We start from the raw sequence: 27,174 nt of genomic DNA on the forward strand, positions 1-27,174 counted from the left end.
ATGGATGCTCCGCCTAGCCGACTTAACCTTCCTTTGCACTCATAATCAACCCACCTACCCATCCCTAACCTTAGAATTCTTAAGTTCATACGACTACACCACTCCCGCCGGTGAAGACGAATTTCTAACCGGTACGGCAACCTTCCGTATGTTTAACACCGAGTACTCTCTAACCCAAAACCAATTGAGTACCATGTTACAATTTCCCATAGAAGGTCAGGTACACCCCAGAATCCCTCCAAACTCAAACTGGAACACAGTTGACGTTTTTGGCCTTTTTAAGAAAATTACCGGTATAGATGCCTACAACTGGGAAGAGCTCCTTCTTTCCCATATACATAACCCAACTATCCGGTACTTTATCCGCATCTTGCAAAACACAGTTTTTGGACGACCAAACAACAGCAAGGTCAACTCAAAGGAGCTATTTTTCCTCCAATGCGTCTTCGAACCGGATACTAAGGTAAACGCCGCCTCCTTTCTATTTCATCATATCCGCACCTTATGTGCTAGAGGCCGGCAACCTTTTATGATTGGTGGATTAATCACCACCATAGCACTTGGCCTAAACCTAGGGGATAAACTCCAAACTTTAGAATCTCTACCTCCCCTATCTATGGATATCAGCTACTGTCGATCCAGCCGCCTGATTAAGAACAGAGTAGGCGGAGGATATTATCTTATGGTGAACAACCAGGCAGTCCCAAGCGTTGTTCTACCAAATATCGCCCTAACTGATGTCACAAACCCCGACCGCCACCTCTATGATCTAAACGCTCCTGAAACCACCGAGCCTTTACAAATAAACCCACAAACAGATGAGTTTGAAGAAATGGAACAAGGTGATCATCCGCCTACACAACAGTCAGTCCCGCTCAACCCTTCCGGCAATACAACTGGCCCATCCTCCCAACGTCGTCGACGAAGAAGGCCTGCAACCAACGACGACATTATGGATGCTATCGATGGTATGCAGGCACAGAATGTCGAAATGATGCAGATGATGCATCAAATGCAACAGCAACAGGATGCTCGGAATGCCATAACCGACCAGCGGTTTACTGAGTTGTTCAGCAGGTTCGACAACTTAGACTTACGTCAGAGATCACCAGGTCCAAGAACCAGAGGCGGAAGACAACCTTAGTTGTAGTTTCTTTTTCCTTTCCATCTTGTATTTCATTTCCTTAAAACATTGAGGACAATGTTTAGTTTAAGTATGGGGGGGAAACAATATTCTTCCTATTTCCATTTTTCAAGTATGTTACCTTCCCTTTCATTGTTATTTCCCTTTCTTATTATCTAAAAAAAAAAAAAAAAAAAAAAAATCATTTTAAGTTAAGTCCGAGTGTGAAAATTTCTATTATCCATTCCCTCAATTTTCTTGAGCCATAACAAAAAAAAATTTTTAACACACCCAATAAGTATAAAGGTTGCTTACTTTATAAAACTTGAGTGAAATCAAAACAAAATCATTACCATAACAACGCTCTGAGAACCTCAATATGTTTGATCAGGATAAGTACCTATTATACCGATTCCTCGAACTTTTAGTTTTATAACAACCCCGAGTAGTTTGTACGAGAAGTCAGCACCGTCTTAATAGCAAACTACGTGGAGAGCCGATGAATATAAGTGAATGATCCCCAAAGTAACATAAAATATATGAATATATCAGGAAATGCACTGATTAAATTAGGTGATCCTTACCAGATCATTTAATCTAAAAGTTGCAGATCATGCAAAAACACAATATGAAAAATCCATTATGAGTTGGTTCAGTAGGTATCTGGTACTGAACTTGGTAGGGCGGACTACGGTTCGATCCCCCGCAATTTGCAATGGACTGAATAATGAAGTTATCCGACTTATGTACCAGAACTTCTAGCTAAAAGCGGATCATAATCACTAACCGGTTACTCCACTATGTGCGCGAAAAGATAAAGGGCTTAATGTGATTTCGCTAGAATGAAAACGGGTAAAATAAGACTAAAGGAACCAGGATAGCTATCATAGGGTACTTGAACTGATTTGCATAAGGTAGGGTTATCTAAGTTGTAACGGTAGTTGTTGATGTCAAGATTAAACTCAAGTCCTCCTAAACAAAAATCCATTTGCAACCTAGTACGAATTGATGTGTGCTTTGAAATTTCATCTGGCTAAAACTTTTAACAAGTTCTATACTGAATTTTGCTTGAGGACAAGCAAAGATTTAAGTATGGGGGAGTTTGATAACACGAAATTATATCACATTTTAAGACTTAATTCAATTAGATTATATTATCATTCACTTTAGTTTATCTCATTTTATCAGATATTATGCAGTATTTCCTTGCTATTTATGTCAGGTATCCATTTTCAAGCAAAAGTGAAAAAGGGAAGAAAAGGAGGTGCAAAAAGGAGAGAAAAGGGACCAAATGCCAAAGCCCAGCCCAAAGCGCACAAGTCACCAACGCTGTGCCTGTGACGGACGTCACAGGGTGCGTGACGAGCGTCACGCAAAACAGCCTTGTGACGGACGTCACACATAGTGTGACGAGCGTCACACAATTCCACTACCTTTTTGGCGCAAGTAACGCCCTCAGAAAGACTTGAAGAAGAACGTTGAGAAGTTGGTCTCCTATATCCACGCCGTGCACGTAGCCACGTTGAAGAATGGGAGAAACGGAAAGCAGTTACCAACACTATTATAAATAGCCATCTCAAAAACCTAAAGGTCTCTCGGTTTTTCCACGCTCATATTGCCGAAGCTCTGCCAAATTTTCTTTTCACGCTTTTGCTTATTTTTCTTTTCCAGCATTGTTTATTTTATTTATTTCTTTTGCAAGCTTTACATTCTTTTTCCCTTGCAAATTTACCTTTCCCATTTTAGCTTTTAGATATTTTTCGCATAATAGTTTCTACACCGGAAACTATTGTGCAACTTTATACCGGATTTAACCTTACGTTATATTCCAGTTTTATTTCCTTGATTTAATTTACTGTTTAATTGAAGAATCCAAGAACAAATCCTACCGGCTTGTGGTGGAGTGTTCAAGACTATTGTATTACGCATTCAGGTTCTTTAATCATTATTTAATATTTTGTTTTATTATTTATCTATATTATCTGCCTGGAATGAGTCTGTTTATGCATGATATAAATTCTTATTTATTTAGCATGTCTGGCTAATTTGCCCAGGTATCGGTATGTAAAGTAAGCAGAATAAGGGATCAAGACTGAGTCGGTCTATCTAAACTTAAAATCAAAATCAATCTTTTTACGGTCTCAACTTACAGGTTTAATAACAAGATTTTTTACAAAAGTAAAAGACATAAAGAAGTTAAAACCAATAGAGCGAGAGTTTGAGATTTTAACTGGACAGTGTAAGTTAGGCATTAATTCTAGATCAGGGCGAGAGCAAGTTTTAGAGTTAATTAAATTCTGACCTTTTCCAAAAAGTATTTTTAAAGATTGAATGTGAGGACGAGAGTTAAGCATTTGGATTTGATTATATAACCTAAGTCAACAGAGCGAGAGTTTGAGATAAGGGTGTTTAAAACGGTCAGTATTTTCTTAAAAGGAGTTTCTGCAACTTTATTGTTTTCAAAATATGATTTTTGACTTAATTATAAGTGACAGCTACATTAATATAAAATCATGGTTTATTCAACAGAGCGAGAGTTTGAGATAAAACCTTTAACCAATAAAGTTAACCGAAACGATTCATTTTAAAACCAAGAAACCGACAAAGACTTGATTCCCTAGTTTTGACGAACTACATACCGATATCCGTTTTATTAATATTTAATCTAGATCTTAGTTTAGCTCTTAGTTTTTCCCCAAACAATCAAACATTTTCACCTTAGATTTACGTAGTAACCTTAGATAACGGTATATCGATTCATAAGTCCCTGTGGGATCGATATCTTTTAAAACTACGCGATAGAACTGTGCACTTGCAGTTTGTATCCCATTCTCGACTCACACAGTCGAGCGATCACACATTGCACCAACTTAACAAAACAATTGGTAAACACTTGGTTTAACTCCAACCAATTCATTCCGAGAATAACGTTAACTTGTTCCAATAAAATACAAACCATACACATCCTCAGGGAACACGTCAGGATACTCAACACACCATTAGCTCATCTCTAGCCAAAAATCGCCTTCCCCCCTCACAAGGAAGCGGCCAACTAGAACACCTGACCGTATTCCCTCAGGGATCACACCATTTTTCTAACCAACACCATCCTCGAATCCAACCTCTCTTCGGGTTCAGGAAAAACACAACATTCTCAAAACAAGTTAACTAGCCAACACTGCACTCTTGCATGCAACAACATAATGTCCAAGTTCGATACAAATGAAACATCCAAGATAAGCAGACGCTTCTCCCCCACTTGTTTCATTCCCAACCTGCAAATGGAAAATAAAACAAGCATCAACAGTGTTCTCACACACATGTCGCATCCTAGGGAACAAATATAATTAAACAACATGGCCGGACGAACCGACCTGCTCTGATACCACTAATGTAACACCCTAAACCCCGCACATAATTTATCACATAAATTAAATGTAAAATAAAACCATGTAGGGTGTCACACATTCATAAAACACATGACTTGTTCCGTAACACGAGTTTCAACAGTAAATTTCAATACACACATTTGTAATAAGGATGTTTACACAACATGCCACTTATCTGAATCATACATGTGGTGTTTACACGACATCCTTCTCATCTGATCGGTATTATATATTCATAAAATAAGACATTCATAACTTGTCATTACAGGCTCACTTCCATTTTAAAGTATCATCGCAGCGAAATTATCATCACAATTATGGAAGATAAAGCAAGTAATAACATTTAGTCTCAACTTCAATTGTAATAACAAAATAAGAGAGTTCTAATCAATCAACTCAACATCTTAATAATTCTTAACAACAAAATTAGTCTTATGACTTCAACATAATCAGACATAAGGAATAAAATAAGCATTTAACCCAACCCGATGTTACATGATCAGAGCAAGGTACCACTAGTAAAAGCGACAAAATAAAGAAGTAATCCAAGAGCTACCTTCCACTTACTTCAGCAATACCACTCTTGAGTATCTGCATGATGCCCATGTAAAGGCAACATTCAAACAGAAGGGGTGAGAATTCATTTTAATAATAACGATATAGAATGAAGAATATACTACAACATCTACATAATCATGCACAACAATATATCACATCATTACATCCAAATCATAATCAACATCATATACGACAACATCTTAATTGTCATCAACATCATACAAAATATGAACACTTATGCAATATAATAAACACCGACTCGACATGCATGTGGTACCAAATATGAACACTCAGGTTCATTTCACTCCATGATCCCCACCATAGTATCGATTCCCTCTTGGAACCGGAGCACACCAAAATCGCTACCATCACCATAGGTAACACTTCACTAATCCCCCATAATAGGAATTAGCTACTCGCATCTGATCCATCACAATGGGATCGAGGCTCACCAAAACTCGTTACCATCAACAGAGGTAACACTTCACTAATCCTTCATAATAAGAATTAGCTACTCGCACCCGATCCATCACCATAGAATCGAGGCTCACCAAAATAGGACCAAAGCCCGTACGCGAAGATACATGACTCTCAAATAACATGCATTAACACAACAAGGTTCACCTAAAGGATCCCCACACACATCTCATTATTTATGCATCACATAATTCATAATGAAACAACCAATTCATGTTACCACATGAATAATATCAAAAAACAATAGGAATTCATCAACATCTTAACATCATCGACATAACAACATAATTATCACTCCATGATATTATAACAATGCAATGATTCATCAACCAAACGTATAAACTAATACATTTATTAATATAGTAGGCATGTGAATATTATTAAAACATCTAAAAAGTTACTACCATGTTTTAGGTCCAAGTGTTAGCTTTCTAACACTTCAAACAACATCAAAATCGGAGTTACGAAATAAAAGTTATGACCAAAATCGTCGGGATGTGTCAAAAATTCATTAACCGAACGTATGAACAAAAACTTCACCAACACAGTAGGCATAAGAATAATACTCAATCAATTCACTTATCACCATAATATTATATCTCTTAGAGTCATCTTTCTAATGCTTCAAACCCCAACCCAAAATGATTCACGAGTTGAAAGTTATGATCAAACCCGTGCACAAAGACGTTACTAAAAAGTTGTTGTTTTCTAAAATTTCCAACACAATTTACATCTTCTTCAACCCCAAAAACATCCATGAAATAATCACCAAAATTATTTTATTCCTAAAAATAAGTTATAGCCCTTTATCTCATATATCCAACGCTTTAAACGACACTCGATTTGGACTTATGGATCAAAAGTTATGGCCAAAACAATTTCGACCGAAAAACACAAAAAAAAAGGCTCTCGCGCTGAGCGCGTCCGTGACGGGCAGAATGCCGAATTTTCTGCGTTTTTCATCGTTCCGATTTCGATTCCGTAAAAAGCCAAACGCTCAAAAAATTACAACCTATGCAATACTCTAATTATATAAAGTTAATTTACAGTTTTAATACAATTAAATCATTTAATCACAGTTTTAAGATTATGTCTAAAATCTTCGAAATTGCATCAATGATGGATATATGTTCAATTATAAAAATAGAAAAACACACGCATATAAGGGACACAAAATTCATCATATAATCATCATATAACAACTATCATAACATGCAAATTCAAATTATGAATCAAAACACTCAACCCTAAGGAGGTTAAAGGTTCCTCAATTCTACCCTTCTACCATACCCATTAGTATTGGAACAAGTTCTCACCCTTACCTGAATTCCTTACAAAAATTCTGAATTGAAACCTTTACTCTCTTCCCTTGATCATCTTTCCTATTGCATCTTTTCTCCTTTTTCTCAAATGTCACGTACTGTAAAAATCTCCCTAAACCTAAGTTTCTCTTAACTTTTTATTTTTAGGGTAAACTTTTCCAAATTACCAACTTGGGTCAAACTTAATTATCTCATATTCCTTCTTCCCACTAACTTTCTCAATTTCTCACATTTGGCCCAATTATTCTATCTTCACTAATTAATAAAACAAAAATAAATGAATAATTATTTTTAATTATCAAAACAATTTTAAATTATTCTACTTACTTATATCGCCCCTCTATACCCCTAACTCAAGGATACATACTCCGTCAACACCCAACCATAAAATAAATCATCAAAATATATATTTCAAACAATTAAAATATAATAAAATATCTAATAAAAAAGCAGGGTGTTACAACGATACCTTTGGACATTTTCTCTTGATTTTCATGTTCTTCAAGTCTTCCAAGTTCCAATTCGTGTTCTTGAAGCTTTCCGAACAATGATGTGGATGTCATGGTCGAGAGACTCTTCTTCTCGAATATGGATGTTACTTTCGGTTGCCATTATCTTGTCAATGATCTAAGTATTTTAAGGTTAAGATCATCATTTATGAAGGTTTTTCCGAGTGCAATCAAATGATTCGTTAAATGGACGAATCTCTTTTGTAATGCAACGATGGATTCTCTGGGCTGCATTCTGAACATTTTGTATTCTTGACTTAATGTGTTCAATCTAGATCTTTTAACTTCAGCGGTTCCTTCGTGAGTCTCCACAAAAATGTATCATATTTCTTTTGTCGATTTACATTGGGATATGCAGAAGAACGCATCCATACTTAATGCACTTTGAAGAATATTGATAGATTTCTTTTCATTAAGTATTATTTTCTTATCGTCTTCATCATAGGAACTTTTAACCTTAGGAGTGTCAACACCATTGACCACACTAATTGGATTATGCGGACCATTTTCAACGGTTTCCCATATACCATCTCCTTGTGCTTCTAAATGTGCTTTCGTGCGGATTTTTCAGAAGTCAAAATATTCTCCAGAAAATAGAGAGGGTTTGTTGCTGCTACCACCATCTATGAAAATCGGGTTTACGCTTGCAGAAGCCATCTTCTGGATCTAAGGAGTAAGTTACCAATAACCCACTCTGATGCCAAATGTAAGCTGAGTATGCGCCTAAGAGGAGGGGGGGGGGGTGAATTAGGTTCTTTGAAAACTTTTTCCGGTTTTATGAAAACTTGTTCTTTCTTTTCTGGTTTGGTTATGTAATGAAACGGTAAAGTGCAGAAAGTAAAGAACACCGAGACTTATACTGGTTCCCCTTACAATTCGAGAATACTTCAGTCCCCTTACGGCATGTAAGAGATTTTATTATTGTTAGATCTTATGGACATGACAACCTAGTCTTTCTATGCAGACTCTAACAAGAACACCATGAACAATCCTCTTGGATTTTTCACTAAGTCCACTAAGAGAACAATCCTCTCTTAATGACTCTCTTGTTTTCAATAGTACTGGACAACAAGGATAACAAGAACAATATGAGTTTTTACAAGTTTTTGAAAGATGGAACAATATATCAATCTATTGATTGTTCTTCTCCTTTTAATAAATCAATTCTCTTTCTGACATACAAATGCTCTAAGAATGGTATGGATGAAACTATATGAATGTATATTGAAAAATATGTGTAGAAAGTTTCACTAAAAAATTTAATCAAGAACACTTGAGAAATTTTTAAAAGATGAAGAGAAAAATTGTTTGAAATATTTGTGTGAAGGTGGTGTATTCAATTTCTGAAAATATGTGGTATATATAACCCCTAGACACCTTTCTAAATAGTCATAATCATGAATGGATGCCATAATTCAAGAACACAATTAAGAAAATGTTTCATGAAAAAATGTATTTCTTTCTGTCATTGGTTCAGTGGTAATCGATCACCCAATATGGTGTAATCGGTTACACCTGAACCAATGTTAAAAAATTTTGAAAATTTTACTATGTAATCGATTACCCAAAACATGGTAACCGATTATCTGCTACAAAAATTGTCACAAGAGGCAGAGCAGACAACTGGTAATCGGTTACTTCAAACCTGGTAACCGATTACCATCAAGGCAGAATGCCCAAATATAGTTGAAAATGAATTGTAAGGCCAAATAAAAATATTTAAGAGACCTAAATGAAACATGACATGTATGAATGAAACTCTTGAACAGTTGAATGAACATAGAGATGTATAGAACTTTATACCTTAATAATTTGATCAATTCAATAGAAATCTTCAAGATTTGAAATTCTTTTATAAATGAAGTTTGACTTGTACTTGAGTCTTGAACCATTCTTTTTGCAATGCACATTTGTTTATAGAGCATATTTTCATCAAAACACTTTGAAAAATTTATCGAGCGAATGGGATTAGAGACCCCAGCTCAGTTGATTGCTAAATCTTTAGCTCGTGAGAAGGATTTTAAGTCGTCTCTTGGCCAGGGCATTGGCAGAGCAACTTCCACTCCTCCATTCGATAAGCTTTTTTGAGCACACGGAAATGCTCAAGACGCTCATCGACGTCGTGCTCCCAGACGTCATGGAGAGCCACCTCGGGCGGGTCTGGGATCATCTTTCGGCTGGAACAACCTTTATTATGGGCATGATCAGCTAAAGATCACTGTCATCTCACGAATTGGATTCAAATCAATATCAAAGACTAGTTTATGGGAGTAGCAAAAACAACTCCATTTTTAAAAAGTTAGCCGCGTACCAAAAAGCTCGATCAATTATTCTATTTTTTAGTCTGGTTAACGCCATTCGATAGGAAGAAAAAAGCATAAAGGTTAACTCGGGTATCTATCCCTGGGGAGGGGCCAGACCCAACGAGGAGGGTGTTAGTTTCACATTTTAAATAATTGAAATATGTGAAATATTATAAAAGAAATTAATGAAGTCCGTTTAGTTCTTCGGGGATGCTCTTAGACACCATAGGGCGTTCTTTGCAATTTGTTGTGTATAAATAAATGTATTTTTGAATTTTGTAAAAGTGTGTAGAATTAAAAAGTAGATAAAATATAGAGATAGGAATACGATGTGCATATGATTCAAAATTTTGGAAATTCAAATATCATAACGCATGTAGTATATAGTCCTTCTGTGGTTAATCATAAGATTGTAAGGAGATTTATATAACTTCTCATTTATAAATTTTGAAATATATTAATTAAACTTCTTGTTTAAAGAGATTTGATTTTTATTTTAACATGCTTAATAATTAATGTAAAAATAGAATGTATTAAAATAATTTTAAAAAAATGTATTTTTGAATTTAACTAGTTAAGTGACATAAAAACGATATAAAAATTTCAATATAAAATAAAATTTTAAGTTCTTATTTTGTTTTAAACTTACTTACAAATTAAAATAATTTTCTAAAATTTAAATGTTGTGTTGCGCAACATGTTAACCGTGTTTTCTAGAAATATGAGAAGAAAATAAAAAAAAATCATTGTTCTTTGTTTATATTTTATAGTCTAAACAAATATTTTTTATATATTTTTAAATAATTTTTTATGAATTTAATTGAAATATACTGACAGTGTAAAAAAATTTTACACCGTCACTTAATCTTAGACGTTGAATATTAAAATAAGTTTGATTTTTATTTTAAAAACTTATAACGTAATACAAACGAATAATGATGATGAATTGACAGTTAAATCCTTTTATACGGACAATGTATTTTTTTTATATTTTAAAAAAATTAATAATTATTTTTATTTTTATTTTTTTTCTATTTAATATTTAATTTTTTATTAATTTATTTAACTTTCCTTTTTATATAAATAAATAATTATAAATAATTTTAATAAAATAATAGTTAATATTTTTTTTAACTTTGAAATAATATTTTAATTTTATATTTCATCGGGAATCTTTCAAAGCGGTTAGATATTTTTTCAATTGTTTCTTTCTTAAAAGTGATAACAAGTATAGAAGTTTCTTTTGTAGCTTTATCTTAACTCAAATATCCAGTTCACACATAAAAGAAGTTTCGCGAGAAAAAGACATAACCTAATGCTTCTAGTTTCTTGTTCTTTTTTCATTAACATTAATTAGCGTTCAGACGAGCATTCGCGTGTCCGTCCGCTTTTTAATGTATATTATTGAAAATATAAGCGATATTTTTTATTTAGATAAATTTTTAAAAAATACAGCATGTGAAAATTATTAGTAGGAAGTTACGTGAAAGTTAATAATAGTAGTTTTATTGAAAGTTATTAATAAAATTACATAATAAAATAAGAGTAAAAATAGAAGAAAAATAGACTACACCAAAACAAAATATTCCCTTTATATATTGTTATAGATATTTTTTATTTAAATATAATTTTTAAAAAATACAGCATGTGGAAGTTATTAGTGGGAAGTTAGGTGAAAGTTAATAATAGTAGTTTTATTGGAAGTTATTAGATAAATTACACAATAAAATAAGGGTAAAAATGATAGAAAAATAGGTTACACCAAAAGAAAGTATTCCCTTTATATATTGTTATAGATATATAATTCTCTTATGTACCTCATTGCAAAACTTCTAGAACCATCACTACAAAAAACAATAATTCATTCTCTCGTGCTAGATTATTCTCCATGGCTCCATAGGCGGAACACAATGACGACTCTCGAACCGGCTACTCTCAAAGATCAACTCTGACTCCGTTTATCACAAAGACGTACCAGATCGTTAATGATCGCACCATCGATGACGCCGTTTCATGGAACGATACTGGGACATCTTTCGTTGTGTGGAACACTACCGTTTTTGCGAGGGATTTGCTTCTTAAATACTTCAAGCACAATAATTTATCTTGCTTCGTTCGCCAACTTAATACGTTGGTTTTGGTTGATGTTCAGGGATTTAAAAATGTTGTGCCTCATCGGTGGGAATTCTCTCACAAATGCTTTTGAAAAGGAGAGAAACGCCTTCTATGTGATATTCAGCGACGGAAAATCGTTTCAAAATCGCCACCGGCAGTTATCAATGGCGGTGCAATTACAACAGTGGTGTCGTCTCCGTTGCAATCGGTTTTGACTGCAAATCTGATTGTATCGCCGTCAATTTTGGGAGAGGAGCATGTGGTTTCTTTGGATTCGTCAGTGTTAGAGCAGACGATGTTGAATTGTAATTCTTGTATCGAAACAGGTTGCTTGATAGGACAATGATGTGTCGAAGTGTCGAAGCATATTGTTTCAAACTTGATTTCGACTTAAGTCTATTTTTAATAGTGGTAATTATTTTGATCTTTTATAATTTTAGACTTTGGCTTAGAGAGTAAGCTAACTTAATCTATAAATAGAATGATTAACCTTTATTCTTATATGAAGAGAAGAAAGAACTCATAACATTATATTCACATAATTTTGCAATTGCAAAGTGAATAAAAAAGTTTTTCACAGATTTTGGGCAAAGAGAAAACTCTGTAGAAAATATTCTTCTTTTTCTTCAACGTTTTTTTTCTTTTCTTTCTCAATTATTTTTTTCTTTTCATTGTCATTGTGTGGTTGATAACAATCTTGTTCATCAAGATTGATAGAAATTCTCCATAGGTTGTGGTGGATTTCCAACATCTGGTATCAAGAGCTCCTAATTTGAGCGATTCATGGGAAGAAAATCACAATGGTATTGAATCATTCAAACAAGTATTTTTCAGCGAATCTTCCGATTCTCAAGAACAATAATTGTGAGAATTGGTGCAAGCAAATGAAAGTTATGTTATGTTATCAAGATCTTTAGGATCTTGTGAAGGAAGGAGTAACAACGCTTGTAGAAAACGCGAAGGATCAAGAAAGGGCTGCACATAAAGAATTGAAAAAAAAGATTATAAAGCTCTCTTTATAATCCATCAATGTGTTGATTCAGATAATTTTCAAAAGGTTAGTGATGTAGAGTCAGCGAAAGAAACTTCGAAAATTCTGGAGAAGTCGTTTGGAGGCGCGAAGAAGGTGAAAGAGGTGAGGTTACAAACTCACAAAATGACGTATGAGTTGCTTTAGATGGAAGACAATGAAAGCATAATTGATTTCTTCACTAAGGTTAAAAACTGGTGAATTAAATCAAAGCATGTGGAGAAGTGTTGACATCAAGATCTCTTGTTGGAAAGATCTTGAGGTCATTGACTCCAAAGTTTGACCACATGGTAGTAGCCATATAAGAGTCGAAAGATTTGTCAAAATTGACAAAAGAAGATCTTCAAGGGACACATGAATCTCATGAACAAAGAATGGCTGAAAGAGTTGCAGGAAAGTCGAAGAGTGATGTGGCTTTACAGGCGCAATCAACAAAAGAAAGGAAAGGCAAAGGAAGATGGAATGGCAATAAAGGCAGTGGAGGCTACAACAATTCAACTGATCGAAATCAGCAAGAAGGAAATTGGTCGAATCAGAGAAAACCCTGGAACCAAGGCAACCAAAGAGGTGGTGTTGCAGGTAGAGAATGAAGTAGTGGTCGAAAGCCAGACAAGAGTCACGTTCAGTGTTACAATTGTCAGAAGAATGGTCACTATTCTAGTGATTGTCCAGAAAAATAGAAGAATCAAGAAATTGATGCAAAGTTGAAGAAACATGAAGAAGAAGAGATGTTGCTCATGGTTAAAATGAGAGATGAATATAGATTCAAGGACCAGTGGTACTTGGACTCAGGATGATCATCACACATGTATGGAAGGAAATATTGGTTTGTAAACATAAAACCCTCAATAAGATTGGTTTGTAAACATAAAACCCTCAATAAGATTGGTTTGTAAACATAAAACCCTCAATGAAGAACATGGTGAAATTTGCAAATGACACTACTCTAGCAGCTGAAGATATTGGAAAGTTGGCAAAAGGTCAGTAATTTCAAATGTGTTGTACATACCAGGCATGAAGAGCAATTTGCTCAGCATAGGGCCGTTAGTCGAAAAGAACTACATAGTGTCAATCGAAGACAAGATGATGAGAGTTCTCAACTCAAATGGAAGGTTGATCTTGAAGGCTCCAATGTCTCAAAATAGAACCTTCAAGATTGATCTTAATGTGATGGAGCATAAGTTCCTTGCAACAACATCCAATAGAGATGAATGGATATGGCATTATAGACTTGGTCATCTCAATTTCAAAGACATCAGATATTTGAAGAGAAGAAATATGGTTTCAGAATTACCAAAAATCGACATTCCAAATGAAGCGTGTGAAGAATGTGTGCAGGCGAAGCAACACAAGAACAACTTCAATAAAGATGCAGGAAGCAAGTCGAAGGCAATTTTTGAAGTCATATACTCTTATGTATGTGGTCCTATCCAGGTGGATTCGATTGAAGGTAACAAATACTTTATTACATTCGTATATGATTTTAGTAGAAAACCGTGGACTAACCTAATCAAGAAGAAAAGTGAAGTGATCGAGGTATTTGCCAAGTTTAAATCTATGGTCGAAAGATAAAGCGGTCGAAAGGTCAAGATTCTGAGGATTGATGATGGTGGAGAATATGTGTCGAAAGACTTTGGCGTGTTATGTGTAAATAAGGGATTGTGCATGAGGTGGTGCCATCCTACACTCCACAACAGAATGAAGTCGTAGAAAGGAAGAATAGAACCATCATGAATATGGCGAGAAGTATGTTGAAAGGAAAGCATTTACCAAAGAATTATGGGGAGAAGTTGTGTCGACTACAACATATATCCTAAATAGACGTACGATGAGGAAGCTAGAAGGAAATATGCTAGAAGAATGTTGGTATGGTGTCAAGCCTAGCTTGAGTCATCTGAAGGTGTTTGGATCTATCGCACATAAACATCCAGATCAGTTGAGAAGAAAACTTGATGATAAGTCGAGTCAGATGATCCTGATAGGGTATCATTCGATTGGAGGATACAAGTTGTTCGACCCAATGAAAAGCAAGTGGTGATCAACAGGGACGTGATCATAGGTGAGCTTAAGGAATAGGATTGGACTGAGAATATTAAGTGGTGATCAACAGGGACGTGATCTTTTGTAATGAACCAACTAGTGAAGTCGAAAGAGAAGTTCGACAAGAAGTCAGAGAAGAAGCAGGCCCAAGCAGACCTTAAAGAACAAGACACATGCCTGCAAGGTTGCAAGAATGTGTGATTACATCAGATGATGTGGTTAATGAAAAAGGTGAGCTGGTACACTATGCTTTCTACGCATATGTTGAACCAGTCAATGCAGCTGAGACATTGCAAGATTCAAAGTGGGTGAAAGCAATGAACGAAGAACTGAAGTCAACCAAAGTTAACAACACTTGGTCACTTATCGAATTGCCCCAAGACAAGAAGCTAATCAATGTGAAGTGGGTATACAAGGTGAAGTTGAATCCTCAAGAAGAAGTGACTTGACACAAGGCGATACTTATGGAGAAAGGATTTCTTCATAAAAAAGGAATTAACTTCGATGAAGTTTTTGCACCTGTTGCTAGGATTGAAACAATCAGGTTGGTGGTTGGTCTAACAAACATGTACAACTGTAAGATGTGTCAGATGGATGTGAAATGTGCATTCCTTAATGGCCCCTTAGAAGAAGAAGTTTATGTTGCATAACCAGTTGGGTTTGTGAAACAAGGCGAAGAAAGAAAGGTGTACGGGCTACATAAAGCCTTGCATGGACTTAAACAAGCTACAAGAGCTTGTAACAAAAAGATAGATGGCTTTCTAAGTGAGAAGGAATTTGTAAAGTGAAAAATTGAATATGGAGTATATGTAAGAAGAAGCAAGAGTGAATTGCTTATACTATGTCTCTATGTGGATGACTTGTTGATAACAGGTAGCTGCAAGAAGGAGATCAAAGACTTCAAAGGTGATCTTAATAAGGAACTCGAAATGTCAGATCTGGGTGAAATTTCATATTTCCCTGGGATCAAATTCTACAAGAGTGGTAGAGGTTTGATGATGCATCAAAGAAGGTATGCAGGAGAAATACTCAAGAGATTTGAGATGCAAGATTGCAACCCAACTTCGACTCCAGCTGAGCCTAGATTATAATTGTCGAAAGATTCAGATGAAGATGACATCGACCCAACCCAATATAGAAGACTTATTGGGTCACTTCGATACCTTTGTCACACAAGGACTGACTTAGCATACATTGTAAGTATGGTGAGTAGATTCATACAGAAGCCAAAGGTATCACATCTAGCAGCGGCAAAGATAATACTAAGGTATCTGAAAGGAACTTTCGACTATGGCATTTTGTTTTCTGCAGCTGCTGAAGGAAAAAATGCAAACTAGTGGGATACACCGACTCAAGTTGGTGTAATGATGTTGAGGATCCAAAATCCATAATTGGCTATGTGTTTATGCTAGGTGGTGCACCAGTTGCTTGGAGTTCGAGAAAGGAACCAGTAGTGGAATTATCGTCGTGCGAAGCAGAATACATAGCTACTTACCTTTGTGCATGTCAAGAAACATGGATGATGAATCTAGTTGAAGAGATAACAACGAATAGTCATGGAGCAATTACCCTGAAGATCGACTACATGTTAGCTATCAATCTGGAGAAGAATCCGATAGCACATGGTTGAAGCAAGCACATCGAAATTAGGTTCTATTATCTTCAAGAGCAGGTATCATACGGGAAGATGAATTTGAAACACTACAGGACTGAGAATCGGATTACAGACATCATGACGAAGGGAGTGTAGGTCGAAATATTAAGAAGACTAAGGAGTTATGATGAATGTAGATAGCTTAGACACAATGAATTAGGTGGTGTGTTGAATTTTAATTCCTTATGTCTAAGTAGGTTGCTCGACAGGACAAGGATGTGTCGAGTTGTATTAGTGTGTCGAAGCATGTTGCTTCACACATGATTTTGACTTAGGCTTATTTTTAATAGTGTTAACTATTTTGGGCTTTTATAGTTTTGGGCTTTGGCTTAGGGAGTAAGATAACCTAAATCTACAAATAGAGGGAGTAACCCTTATTCTTGTATGAAGAGAATAAATAACTCATAACGTTGTATTCACAGAATTTTGTAGTGGCAAAGTGAATAAAGAAAATTTCCATAGATTGTGGGCATAGAGAAAACTCTGCAAAAAATATTCTTCTTCCTCTTCGACGTTTTTTCTTTTCTTTCTCAATTGTTTTTTATTTTCATTGTCATTACATGGTTGATAAAAATCTTATTCATCAAGATTGATAGAGAATTATCTATGGATTGTGGTGGATTTCCAACATATTAGAAGAGAACCATATGCTTAGAAAGGAGAACACGCAGTTAACGACGAAAATAGATGAAATGAAATCCCTCTTCAATAATATATTCAATCTTATGTCTAATTATGCAAAATTTCAAGCGAAAAGTGGTGCACATGGAAAAGAGGCAACGAAGACGCTTAATTTATTGTCGGAGAAGCAGTACGATGGAGAAGATGCAGCAACGATGGTGGAAGATGATAATTACCCGAAGTTGTTTGGGGTGGCGATAGGTAGGAAGAGAGCAAGAGAAGAAGGGAAATGTTTTGAGTAGTATAATAAAATGTTAAGCCTGAATCAATTGGTTCACGTGAACGAGAAATCAGAGTCGTTAGATTTACAGAATAACATAAAGAGAAAAACAATGTGGCTAAATCAGTGGTTCATAGAGAATTAGAGTGTGTGAAATTGACTTATTATGGTGTTGTATAGGATAGGAAACATGATAGGCTACGTTAGATATGACGTAAACAATTTGAGTTCATAAACACGGAGACACAAGTTTCTCATGTCTAGTATGCGTTGTAGCCGTTTGGACAATTACAGTTTTTGCAATTAAAAGATATACTTTTTGTTTTTGTTTTATTTTATATATTGCTGAAAAATATAATGGGTTTGAATGTTTTATTTTTGGTCGAAATCCTGGGCTTGAATAGATTTTCCCTTGATGTGTTTTTTAGAACAAAAATTTAGATGAAAGTTATGTTTGATAAAGTTGACTTAGTTAAGTTATATGTTATTTAGTTCAACCAAAAAATATTGTATTAAATTGAACTCGCTAAAGGGTGTCAGGAATTCCAGATACATGTAGGTATCCAACATGTTCCTGCAAGCTAATTGCACTCTATTGTGAAGCCTTGGCCTTTCAGAGGTTGGGTGTTGGATCTAGTTGATGAGATTTGACCAACATCTTCTAAAAGTCAAAGATACATCCTAGTAGGCATTGATTTCTTTCCTAAGTGGATCGATGTCATACCTTTTGGTAATGTTGATTAAGAAGCAATGATCGAGTTTATCCAAAGGAACATAATTTATAGGTTTAGGATCCCAGAGACCATCACAATTGATCAAGGGTCAGTTTTTACTGGTCGAAAGGTTCAAGAATTTGCTAAGGAAGTATGGTTCAAACTGTTAACATCTACGCCTTATTATGCTCAAGCCAATGGTCAAATCGAAGCGAAAAATAAGTTAGTAATTGGAATGATAAAGAAACATTTGGGGAAAACCCCAAGGAATTGACACAAGACATTAGAGCAGATTTTATGGGTCTGTCGAACCTCCCATAAAGAGGCCATAAATGTTATGCCTTTTCGATTGACTTATGGGAACAAAGCAGTGCTACCAATAAAAATCTATCTCCAATCAACTAGAATTAAAAGGAAAAATAAAATCCCATCTGAATCCTATTGGAACATGATGTTGGACGAACTAGTTGATTTAGACGAAGAAAGGCCGAATGCCTTGGTATTATTGAAAAGACTGAAAAAGAGGATAGCAAAATCATACAATAAAAAGGTTAAGGTCAAATCATTTTTGACTGAATACTTAGTGTGGAAAGTAATTCTACCTATTGGTCGAAAAGATAAGGCATTGAGTAAATGGTCCCCAATGTGGGAAGGCCCTTTCCAAATTATCCAAGTTTTTTCTAATGGTGCATATGAAATTGAAGAGTTAGCTGAAGATCGAAGAATCCTGGGAGTAAACGGGAAATATTTGAAAAAATAGAGACCGACACTTCAGGAGGTTAAAATATTAACAGAATAATTCATATGTAAAATCAAAGCCAAAATGGTAGCTGAGATAAAATGCCAAAAATGGTTAAGGTCATTAAATAATGCCAAGAATGGATAGAGTCACTACATCATAAATTCAAACAGTCAAGGTAAAAGGTTCAAATGATTACAACAAGATAACTATAAGGGAATAGTAGCCTTCATATGCTCATACTTCGACTTCAAAAGCCCTAAGCGACGTTCGAACACAAAATTGTTGGAGGCCAAAGTGCTAATCTAATCTCTTTGTCCAGAGTTTGGTCATGTTCCATGTGATGTATCCCCACCTAGATTTCCTTGTTAAGCTCCTCACAACCAACCTTAAGGATCTCCTCTTTGCGCTCTTTGGCCTTTTGATGTTGGTTTACAGGTCCTTGATCTGTTGTTCCCAGACTGCGATGTTATTATCACAGGTTTCGACTTCTTTTTTATCTTGTTCAAAACATTTTTCCAACTCAACATTATCATAGGTTTCGACTTATTTCTTATCTTGTTCAAAACATTTTTCCAACTCAACAACCTTGGTGGTGGATTCAATGGCAGCCTCCCATTTGGTTGCTTGTGTTTCTATTTTGTTCTGAATTTTAGTCAAAGCGTCCTTGATGTGATGGAGGTCTGCAGTGATTTGATCAATCAATGGCCTAATTTCCATGATGACATTTGCGACTTCTGTAAAGGTGGTTAGGATGTTGACTTGCTTCAGAAGGTCCTTGATCCCAAAGCACGCAGAAGGATCATTCTCTAAGACTTGAAACAGGTCAACATCGAAAGCCTTCTCTTTGATCTTTTTGAGTAGATCAGCATCAGACTCGTTCACTGAGCGACCACCAGACATAATTGAGGAGATGAAGCATTTGTCGTTTGAACTACCTTTAGCACTTATGATTTCCTTCGGGTATTCCACTAGGTTACTCCATTTCAATGCTTCTAACTCTTCTAGTGAGAAAGCAGCAATATTACTAGTCAAAGGTGCCTTCAATTATTTGGAAGCTTCAGAACTTTGGATAGCCTTAGGCATTTCACCTAAATTATATATCCTTATCATTTGCATCATTCTCTTCGTCATCTTCTTCCTGTTTGTTTTGATCATCAATTGGAGGGATGTCGAACATAGAGCGATCTTCATCTTGTTCTTCCTCATCATTTGAGACATCTTTAGCTTGGTCAAGAATGTCTGGCTAAGCATCATTTGATTTTTCTTGGACATCTTCCTCCACCTCTTGCATATTCATGTCTTCTTGGACTTCGATGGTGGGATGTCCTTCTTCTTCATCTCGATTAGAGTCACATGTTTGGGAATGTTGGGTGGTAGTTTTTGGTGGGGAAACTTCTCGTTGTTCTTCAGCAGGTTTACTAACTTCCCCCGTAAATACTTTTGTCAAATCTTTAGTGGGTGTAGGATGATACGAAGGAGTGTTGGTAGGATGATATGGAGGAGTGCTGGTGGGATGGTATAAGGGGTCACTCCTGCTTACAAGAATAGTTTGTTTGACACTTAATTGCCCAATACCTTCCGCGCCATCCTATAAAGGAAATTAAGCCACGATGAGTAGTCGAAAGGAATGGGAATAAAATAACTTAGAAAAATGAGGTGAGATTCTTTTACCTTAGGACCTTCAGCTCCGGGGATGGAGTTATCGCTCTTGATCTGTTCAGGAGTAGTCTTAGCAGCAGGCTCAGGATCAGCCTCGAGCACCTTCGAAATAACAGGATTTTTGGGTTGAACCTTGGTGACAACAACTTTTGGTTGAGAAGTGGCATCAGAGGTATTCGCCTGCTTCTTTTTCTTCTTGGCTTGTTTGGAGATATCTGACGAGATATTATCATCATCTGATTCGACTGCTTGAACCTAGGGTTCCTTGTGTTTTCATTTCTTTGGTGATTGTGGTGGTTTTCGACTTGCCTGAAAAGAAATATCTCAAATATTAAAATACGGAGATAATACATCAAGAGAAATAATAACAATATATGAAATATACCTTTATTGTTGTTGTTTTTGTGGGTGATTCTTCTTCTTTTTCAACTACATCTTTGGTCGCATTGGTTTTATTTGCAGGACCTTTTTGTGTTGGTTTCCTTTCGACAGCTGAAAGGAAAAAAATAAGCCAAAACAATTATCACAAGTAAAAAAGGGGAGTTGAGAAATTGTTGGGAGAACAAGTAAATCGGAAAACCTCTCATTCCACACCTTCATATATTGGAGATTTTATCTGAACATCCTTTATGTCAATATGAAGATGTCCTTTGAAACTGTCCAGAGTAGGCTTAGTCGGAACCACCCGTTTCGTAATATTTTGAGAGTCTTGTCGAAGAATTTTCACAAAATCTCCAAAAACAAACTAGTCTGGAAACGGAGGGCTGAAGGCCACACTGAAATCAGTAGATGGTATTCGAGTGAATTTTTGTTTGTGAATATTAAAAGCCAACTCATACCCATGTTCTGATTTAACATACAAAGGCAATTTTAAATCAAGGAGTTTCTTCATAAATTTTTCTCTCAAAGTAACTGCTGCTTCGTGTATGATTCGACTAAGGTCATCAGGTCTGTAGGCAGTTTCAAAGTATTTTTGGAATGCTTTGATTTCATTGATATGAGTCGAAGTACCTTTCTTAGTCTTTTCCTGTACAAAAGTAAACACATTTGTTAGCTGTTGAGTAAAAGCTGCCACATCAAACATCTTTTTGGAATAGTAATTCTTCCACCAGGTATCATATTCTTAAGTACAAAAGAATGATGGATTAATGGGAACATGGGTAAATAGTGTGATGCTAGAATATCTTTCCATTTCCTTAATGCATTCAGCTTCAGTATGGACCATGTTGTAGAGGTTGATAGCATTTTTCTTGGCGAAAAGTGGTTTGGGTACGTTTTGATTAAGACCAAATTGTCAAGAGACAAGATTTGGTTGATAACTGAGAAGAACAAACTGGTTCTTCGATGGTCTGAGTCTTCTGGTGATCAACTTGGGTGTAAGGAACGCATCCCATATGGCCAGAGATTCTTCCGCTCGATCCTTTGAAGAAGGGGGAAATTTTCTAGTGAACCACTCTGGACCATGGATCCTGTTGGTGAATGGGGCCATAGAAAAGGTGAAGTTGTAGCGCTCGACATACATCATCATGTATCTAGTGAAGGTTTTCTATAAGCCAAGCCCTTCGTCATTGGGAGGCAGTTGGGTAAGGTGTGTTCCTTCGACCCTCATGTTCTTAATTTCACAAGTTTCTTCATTAATGGGGTTGCATATTGGCAACGACGCTTCGAAAGTGGCATTGAGCCACAGTTGAAGTAACCAGTATGGGGAAGAAAGTAGCAGATTGACCCTGGTTGAAATCTCTTAAGGGTGTCGACACCTTCTACTAAGGATTCATAAAGACAACCCATGATCATCCGACTAAGGCAATGTTTGTGCCTAACATGCAACTGGTTCGCCATGGGCATATATTTCTTTGCTACTTCAAGAGACTTCAAGTAGAAAACACATCGGGATAGCCAGAGTGCAAGGAATGCAATATGCTCTGCATCAGATACTTCTTCAGTGTACTTCTTGTGGTAGTCTACAATGTAGTCGGTGAAAATGGATCGATTGTCATCAAAACCAATAGGGTCTTCAACCATGAAGTTAGAGTCGTTTTTCTCCTATTGGTTGAAGACCGATAATCTCAGCTATGTCGAAGAGGGTTGGGGTCATCATCCCACAAGGGAGGTGAAAGGTGTTGTGAGTACTATCCCAAAAATACAAGGAATTTATTAACATAGCTTGGCTATATTCAGGTCCAACCTTCGACAGTTGAATCATGTCGAAGATTCCCATATCCTTCCAAACTTGGGTTTTCCTTTTCTCTACTTTGGCTAGCCATGATAGGTAATCTTTGGGATCTTTCAACAAAGGGCAAGAGCGAAATACCCTAAAATTATTCATATGGTCTAAGTTTATGGGGTTCTCTGTAGGCTCAGTCGAAGACTTGGCCTGGTTATCAACTGGGGCATTTGGCTTAGTAGTAGTAACCTCAGTATTAACCCTAGTTTTCTTCCTACTTGCTATGGGTTTGTTATGGTAAAATGTTGGGAAAAATTCCTTAAATTTTTCAGGATTAACATTTACATCTCGTAAAGGACCTAGAATTGCATTTTTCATACCAGAAATAGAAATAGGGATTAATACCTGGGATTGGTAAATATTGGGTTTCTCCTTTTCAAGAAGAGGTTCTAGGATGTATTGCTGATTTTCCACTAATGTTGGGCCAAGAATCTTGTGAATTGGAGCAAGGGTTGACTGTTTCTTGGAGTCTTTTGAGATTTTTGTTATTGTTGCCATTGATGGAGATTTGTTGAAGAAAATTTGGGTTTGAAATGAGAGAAATGAAGAGTTTTTCTTGTTTGGGAGTGTGAGAAATCCAGAAGAGTGAAAAGTGGAAAAGAAATTGAGAAAGGTTATTTGTAGTGGAGTAAAGAGGGAACGTTTCACTTCAAGCATTAATGGTCGATGATGATCGAGGGACACATGTTCAATTAGAGGATGATTAAGTGGACGATGGCAATTGGTGTGGCCCACTATTTTCTAGAAAATAGGAGTGTGATGATTAAAGTGGTTTTTGCGCACGTCTTGATGAGACGTTTGAGGAAAGGTGGTCATGATGACCATGATGTCATAGCAATAGAAGACGTTGTTGCATCAAAACGTTCTAAAAAAATGCATTTTTCTTCATTAAGTGGAAAGTGACATTTTTTGGGGGCAATTTGTTAGCTGGAATTTCGACGCTAAGGAAATGTTTGAGATGAACTAGAAAGGCTAAAGGAAATATTCTGAAAATAATACATGAATACTATTCTTTCGACAAATAGGTTTTTAGTCGAAGAAAACCCCTTGTGTAGAGGGAAATGCTGGTTTGGGACTTAAAAATATTTTTTAGGTTCAAACTGCAATTCGACAGGTGATCGACGAAGCGTAAATTCAAATTAGGCTCATAACTGTTTTTTGGCCTTATCTATTTCTTTGGAAGAACACGTGGAAAGCTATGGATAGCGAAGTGCATGCAAACGAAAATGTGTCATCTTTTTTAGAAGAGACTACTTGTTACAATTATTTCGAATTAGTATAAATAGGATTCTTAGTGTTTAGGATTCGTGATGAACTAGAAAATCTAAAGGAAATATTCTGAAAAGAATACATGAATATGATTCTTTCGATAGATAGAGTTTTTAGTCGAAGAAAACCCCTTGTATAGAGGGAAATGCTGGTTTGGAACTTAAAAATAATTTTTAGGTTCAAACTGCAATTCGACAAAGGCATTTTGTTGGAGTTGTGCTCGACGGAGAGTAAATTCAAATAAGGCTCATAATTGTTTTTTGGACTTATCTGTTTCTTTGGAAGAACACGTGGAAAACTATGGATAGCGAAGTGCATGTAAACGAAAATGTGTTATCTTTTTTAGAAGAGACCGTTTGTTACCGTTATTTCGAATTAGTATAAATAGAATTCTTAGTGTTTAGGATTTGGGGTGTTCCATCTTGTACAAAACTCACAAACTTACTCTAAATATTTGTATATTGAGAAAACGAGTTGCTGAGAGAATGTACGTGTGGTCATCATACTTTTACATTTTTATGAAATCATTTACATATTCGCCATTTATCTTTATTGCAATTTTTACATTGAATCCTTATTTACATTGTCTCTTTATATTTTTGCATTTACTCTTAAACTTTGAACGTTATTTTCAAACCAAGAACATTGTCGAAATGTTCAGCATTTACAAAATCTAAATTAACAAAAACACATGTCCTATGATGAATCTAACGATCTTGTGAGTAACCAAAATATTTTTGAATTTGAAAGACTAGCGCTTGTTTACCAATCTCAACGTTAAACAAATATACTAATAACTGTGTTATCTCTCGAATGAAATCAAAAAAATTAAATCTATTTAATTATATTTTTTAATAAGCGTAAAATTTAGCTTTTTATTGATAAATCAGATCGAAGTAGTATTAATTTTACAAAGAGAAAAAGGAATATGCACTGACAGTGTAAAATATTTTTACACTGTCAACCAATGAGATTCGTGTATCCCCCTCACATCAAACTTTTATTTTTAAAATACAGTTATGATTTGGTAATATAAAATATTTTGATTGGATGTCTCTGTAATACTTCTTTACATTGACAGTACACTACTTTTAACCTCTTTTATAAAATTATTTTTAACTATTATTAGTTACAAATGCATTATTGTAGAGTGAAATTTAATACATAAAAATAATATTGATAATATTAATTAGGAATAAAATTGATATAAATAAATTAATATTCTATTGAAAAAATAAAAATAATTTTTTTAATTAAAAAATAATTATTTTAAAACAGAGGAAATGCAAGTTAACATATTTTATAATGAATTTCAACGCTGCGTTGTGCAAAATGTGAACCGTCTTTTCTAGAAAATGAGAAGAAAATAAGGAAATCATTGTTCTTTATTTGCATTTTCTAAATCTAAACAGATATATTTTGTCATGAATCTTTGAAATCGATTAGATATTTCTTCAATTGTTTATTTGTTGAAAGTGATAAGAAGTGTAGAAGTTTCTTTTGTATCTTTATGTTAACTCAAATACCCAGTAAACCGTCCCCAAGAAAACTGTCCCCACAGAAAAGAAGTTTCGCGAGAAAAGAACGTAAAGTAATGCTTCTAGTTTCTTCTTTTTCTTCCATTAATATTAGTATTTACTTATTCTTTTCTGTACCTCCTTGCGAAACTTCTAGAACCATTACTACAGAAAACAAGAATTCGTTCTCTCGTGCTAGACTCTTCTCCATGGCTCCATCGGCGGAACACAATGGAGACTCCTCAACCGGCGAGTCTCAAAGATCAACTCCGACACCGTTTATCACCAAGACGTACCAGATCGTTGATGATCGCACCATCGACGACGTCGTTTCATGGAACGATACCGGAACATCCTTCGTCGTTTGGAATCCTACCGTTTTCGCGAGGGATTTGCTTCCTAAATATTTCAAGCACAATAACTTCTCCAGCTTCGTACGCCAACTGAATACTTATGTAATTCATTTATCATCATCCTAGTTGATTAATTATTTTCATTTTCTGGTTTGAATTTATTTTTTAATTTGTGTTTTTTTTGGTTGATTTTTAGGGATTTAAAAAAGTTGTGGCTGATCGCTGGGAATTCTCTAACGAATGCTTTCGAAGAGGCGAGAAACGCCTTTTATGTGATATTCAGCGACGGAAAATCGTTTCAAAATCGCCGCCGGCAGTTATCAATGGCGGTGCAACTGCAACAGTGGTGTCGTCTCCGTTGCAATCGGTTTTGACTGCAAATCCGATCGTATCGCCGTCAATTTCGGGAGAGGAGCAGGTGGTGTCTTCGGATTCGTCGCCATTAGAGCAGGCGGCCCTATTAGAAGAGAACCAGAGGCTTAGAAAGGAGAACATGCAATTAACGACGGAAATAGATGAAATGAAATCCCTCTTCAATAATATATTCAATCTTATGTCTAATTATGCGAAATTTCAAGCGGAAAGTGGTGCACATGGAAAAGAGGCAACGAAGACGCTTAATTTGTTGCCGGAGAAGCGGTACGATGGAGAAGATACGGCGGCGATGGTGGTGGATGATAATTACCCGCAGCTGTTTGGGGTGGCGATAGGTAGGAAGCGAGCAAGAGAAGAAGGGAAGTGTGTTGAGTAGTTTAATGAAATGTTAAGCCTGAATCAATTGGTTCACGTGGACGAGAAATCAGAGTCGTTAGATTTACAGATAAGGCATAAAGAGAAAAACAATGTGGCTAAATCAGCCGTTCAGAGAGAATCAGAGTGTGTGAAATTGACTTATTATGGTGTTGTACGTGATAGGAAGCATGATAGGCTACGTTAGATGCGGCGTAGACAATCTGAGCTCACAAACACGGAGACGCAAGTTTCTGATGTCTAGTATGCGTTGTAATCGTTTGGACAGTTACAGTTTTGCAATTAAAAAATATATTTTTTGTTTGTTTTATTTTATATATTGCTGAAAAATATAATGGGTTTGAATAGATTTGCCCTTGATGCGTTTTTTAGAACAAAAATTTAGATGTAAGTTATGTTTGATAAAGTTAACTTAGTTAGTTATATGGTATTTAATTCAAACAAAAAATAATAAATTATTTGATAGTTGAAAAGTTAGTCGTTTTAATTTATGGTGTTTGATAATTTAAATTTTATACTAATAGAT

General features: G+C 35.6%; 1 protein-coding gene and 1 pseudogene across 1 annotated transcript; both read left to right on the forward strand.

Moving 5' to 3' along the window:
• Nucleotides 1-11,569: 11,569 nt before the first annotated feature.
• On the forward strand, nucleotides 11,570-17,575 carry LOC127092974 (heat stress transcription factor B-2a-like; annotated as a pseudogene).
• Nucleotides 17,576-25,586: 8,011 nt separating this feature from the next.
• On the forward strand, nucleotides 25,587-26,958 carry LOC127092975 (heat stress transcription factor B-2b). The gene is made up of 2 exons (XM_051031871.1): nucleotides 25,587-26,000; nucleotides 26,095-26,958. The coding sequence occupies exons 1-2, from the start codon at nucleotides 25,623-25,625 to the stop codon at nucleotides 26,647-26,649; spliced, it is 933 nt and encodes a 310-aa protein (XP_050887828.1). The 5' UTR covers nucleotides 25,587-25,622; the 3' UTR covers nucleotides 26,650-26,958.
• Nucleotides 26,959-27,174: the final 216 nt, after the last annotated feature.

Source organism: Lathyrus oleraceus, chromosome 6 (genome assembly GCF_024323335.1).
Source record: "Lathyrus oleraceus cultivar Zhongwan6 chromosome 6, CAAS_Psat_ZW6_1.0, whole genome shotgun sequence".
Taxonomy (NCBI): Eukaryota; Viridiplantae; Streptophyta; class Magnoliopsida; order Fabales; family Fabaceae; genus Lathyrus; species Lathyrus oleraceus.

What these genes read in the sequence shown, in the direction of transcription:
- LOC127092975 (XM_051031871.1), top strand. Translation starts at nt 25,623, where the DNA reads ATGCTTCTAGTTTCTTCTTTTTCTTCCATTAATATTAGTATTTACTTA. An exon ending in TACGCCAACTGAATACTTAT is followed by an intron (nt 26,001 to 26,094) that starts GTAATTCATTTA and finishes GTTGATTTTTAG; the next exon opens with GGATTTAAAAAAGTTGTGGC.